This window comes from Gossypium hirsutum, chromosome D11 (genome assembly GCF_007990345.1).
Source record: "Gossypium hirsutum isolate 1008001.06 chromosome D11, Gossypium_hirsutum_v2.1, whole genome shotgun sequence".
Taxonomy (NCBI): domain Eukaryota; kingdom Viridiplantae; phylum Streptophyta; class Magnoliopsida; order Malvales; family Malvaceae; genus Gossypium; species Gossypium hirsutum.
Window position 1 is genome coordinate 63,810,320 of NC_053447.1, and position 4,158 is coordinate 63,814,477.

Sequence of the window (4,158 nt, forward strand, 5' to 3'; positions counted from 1 at the left end):
CTTATTTAGCCCTCCAACATTTAAAAAAAAAGTTTTTTTAGTCCTTCATTTAAGTTTTTTCCTCTCTTTAACCCTCAAACTTGCATTTTTTCTATCAAATCACTCCAACAGATATTAACTTTGCTAACGTGGACATAGACATGGATGTCAAGTCAACAATTAATTCATTTTTAATATTTTTTATTTTTTAATAATTTAATATTTTTTATTTTTATTTTTACCGAACCCTGCTGTTCAATTTATAGCTGTATATGTAAATATAGGATTTTCACATGCTGAGAAAGTTCTATAAATAGTTCAACAAAGGAGCTCTTTGCCTCACACCAATTCATCTCATTTCGTAGTGTTTCCAACATACAGAATTACTATCTAGCAAAATGTCTTCATCAAAGCTTCCTTCTTCAACTCATGGATCCATGTCCAACCAGAAGCGTCCCACAGCCAAGTTTCATCCTAGCGTTTGGGGGGATATTTTCCTTTCATCTCCAACAACGGTAAAGAGTTTAGATACATACGTGTGTTTGCACACGAGTAAATATCAGTCGTTAATATATTGTTTAGCTTAAATCACATATACACAAGTGTTTGCACATGAGCAAATATGTTTTCATGTTTATATTGATTTCGTGTTGTACTGCATTACAATTTTGCAGAACGTTGATGCTAAAACTAAACTACAACATGAAGAATTGAAAGAAGAAGTAAGGAGGATGATTAAGGGAGTGATGGATGATGAGTTGCTCTACAAATTGCGTTTAATTGATACAATCAAACGGTTGGGTGTGAGTTACCATTTTGAAAGAGAGATAGAGGAAGTATTGCTCAATATTTATGAGCATGACTATAAGGATGACCAAACTCTCGAGACTACTTCTCTTCAATTTCGATTGCTTAGAGAGAACGGATTGGGTGCCCCTTGTGGTGAGTCCATTTTCCTTCCCATTTTTCACGTCAAATCTTGTTTTTTTATTGTTTTAACTGCTAACTAGGGTCAACATAATAATTTAACTATTTTGATTCAAAAAAATTGTCCAACTCCTTCACCAGTAATTTGAATCGATGATCCAACCCAATCAAAACTGTTAAAAAATAAAATGAATTTTTTAAAATTTTTACTCTGTAATTCAACATAAATAAATAATTAATTCAATACTCTAGATCGAGATCTATATTATTTTTGCTTAAAATCCATATAAAAGTAATTGCATGTAATTATTTTCCTATAACAATAAATTATGATGGTGATGACCACGATGAAAATCGTTGTCATATTGTGCATCTTAATTTTTTTTCTTCGAGTTAGTATTCCTTTTTTGCTACAAAATTTTGTTGTTGAAATTTTAAATTTTAGATTTAATTTCTCTATATTACAATGATTAATATAATAATATTTTATTGGGCTGAGTAGAATGGTTCAACAAGTTCAAAGATGATAAAGGAAACTTTAACGTGTCCTTAACAAGTGATGTGAAAGGCTTACTAGAATTGTATGAAGCTTCATATTTACGTGTGCATGGGGAAGATATACTTGAAGAAGCTCTTGGTTTCACCACCACTCATCTTGGTTTAGCCAAAGCTGCTGAGACTATCGAATATCCCCTTTCAGCCTTAGTCTCCCATGCTCTATACCAACCCATCCGCAGGGGCTTGTCAAGGTTGGAGGCTAGGCGATTCATTTCCTTTTACCAAGACGATGCTTCACATAACAAAACGCTATTGAAGTTTGCAGAGTTGGATTTTAACTTGTTACAAATTTTACACAAGGAAGAGCTAAGCAAGATCTCAAGGCAATATATTACTCCTTTAACATTCAACATTAATTGTTTATCCTAATTTAAAAGGACTGATTGATACCTAATAATGAACTATACATAGTTAGGCTAATGTGGGTTTTGTTTCAGGTGGAAGAATGGTTTAGACTTAGCTACAAAACTACCTTTTGCTCGAGATAGATTGGTAGAAGGTTACCTTTGGGTATTAGGAGCGTATTTTGAGCCACAATACTCTTTTGCTAGGGAGATATTAGCAAAAACATTTGTCCTGGTAACATTAATGGATGACATATATGACGCATATGGCACACTTGAAGAACTTCAACTCCTCACAAATGCAGTGCAAAGGTTAGCAACTTATATATTTACGCACTATTCAATTTTAAATTTTAAATTTGATTCAATTAGTTTATGTAATCATATATAATAGACATCATTCAATATGTTTGATTTTGAACTTTTCTCTATTTGATTTTTAGGTTGGATGCTCATTATATAAATCAACTCCCAGAATACATGAAATCATTTTACGAACCATTGTTAGATTTTTATGAAGAAATGGAGGAGGCAATGATTAAACAAGGAAAATCATATCGTGTCAAATATGCGAAAGATACAGTACATCCATACCTTATCTATTTTTTAAATGCTTTTATATTAATAAAAATTGATAACCCTTTTCTCATATATTATATGAGAAAAGTGTTGACAATAGGGCGAGGCATGGTGGGACTATTCACCTCAGCTCCATCCAATTTCTATACCTCATGCCTTCACATTACCCCAAACATGATTTTATTTGAAATTTTATATCAAAAAAAAAATCTCAACTTTAGCTAACTCACTCTAAAATATTAAATAATTTTTATGTCATATTACTTTTTACAATATCAAATAAAATGTTACAAAGTTTAAATCTTGTAAAATTTTATAGAATTTTAAGAAATTATAATTAAAATATAAAAAAATTAGTTATGAAATTAAAAAAGGTATTTTGATAATTTTTTAAGATAGGACGAAGATGCAAGTTTAATTAAAATCTTATCTCTGCCCGAGCTCTAAAATTTAATTGAAAACTCGTTTTCCTTTTCTCCAAATTCAATTTTCATAGAAAATATGTTTTATAGGGTTGAATCGAAACATGTGGGTTTGGGTTATTTTGTTATCCCTAAATATAGATATTCAACATGAGTATATTCCATTTTATAAAAAAATATTTATATTGGTAGATTATAAGTTGGTACTTACTCTAAACTTGAAATTTGATTATGACTTTCCCTTTTTTTTTTCCTTTTTATAGTTTAAACAAGTGAGTGAATCTTATTTTGTGGAGGCCAAATGGTATAATGAAAACTATATACCAACAATGGAAGAGTATATGAGGAACGCAGTCGTATCTTTTGCTTATATCATGGCAAACATCGCATCTTTTATTGGAATGGGAGATTTTGTGACACCTGAGATTTTTAATTGGGCATCTAATAACCCTAAAATCATTTATGCTTCTTCTATTGTTGGTCGTCTCATGGATGATGTTGCTTCACACAAGGTACTTTCTTTCAGAAGTTTGTAAAATTATTTTCAATGACTTCTATTTGATGAATAAAACTACTATAAATATATAGTTTGAGCAAGAAAGAGGGCACTGTGCATCGGCTGTTGAATGCTACATGAGAGAACATGCGGTCTCAGAAGAAGAAGCATGTAGTGAACTGAAGAAGCAAGTGGAGAATGCTTGGAAAGATATAAACCAGGAATTGATATTTAGTGAGATATCCAAAGTTGTTCCAGGGCCGGTTCTTACACAAATTCTCAATTTTACAAGGGTCATCGATTTCCTTTACAAGACTGGAGATGGGGTCACACATGTTGGGAAAAAAACAAAAGATGCAATAACTTCTTTGCTCATTGATCCAATCTCAGTCTCTTATTGAGGAATTAAGAATCTATATTATCTAGCAATCCATTTCGTGTGTATTGCTGTTATATGTTATATAGTATTTAAGATGTTATTTAAATCCTAATATCTTAATAATCCATAGTGTATGTTTGTGTCACTTTTATGTGTCATTTTATGTTTGAGGTGTTATATCACCTCAATAATTTATGGTATATTTATGTTACTCTTTTGTACTATGTTTTATGTCATATTTCAATAAATTTTCAATTCTCATGATTTCTTGAGCCTTACGGGTTGGTGAATGAATCAAGCATTGTTATTTAAATGAGTTTCATGGTTGTTCTTTTGGTGCAGTTCTGAGTTGGTCTCAAATGATTTTTGCTTATGAGATTTCAATGCAAGGGATCATGAGTGGTAGTTGTGTTATTGTGTTACAAAGGGCTAATGTATATCACCATGGGATGATGGTGAATGAACCTTGGCTTT

At 31.3% G+C, this 4,158-nt stretch overlaps 1 protein-coding gene across 1 annotated transcript; it reads left to right on the forward strand.

Moving 5' to 3' along the window:
* The first annotated feature begins 272 nt into the window (after positions 1 to 272).
* Positions 273 to 3,948, forward strand: LOC107944375 ((+)-delta-cadinene synthase isozyme A). The gene is made up of 7 exons (XM_041104832.1): positions 273 to 494; positions 654 to 921; positions 1,409 to 1,787; positions 1,902 to 2,120; positions 2,252 to 2,390; positions 3,073 to 3,321; positions 3,398 to 3,948. Exons 1-7 carry the CDS (start codon positions 378 to 380, stop codon positions 3,704 to 3,706), a joined length of 1,680 nt encoding a protein of 559 aa, XP_040960766.1. The 5' UTR covers positions 273 to 377; the 3' UTR covers positions 3,707 to 3,948.
* The last annotated feature ends 210 nt before the right edge of the window (positions 3,949 to 4,158 follow it).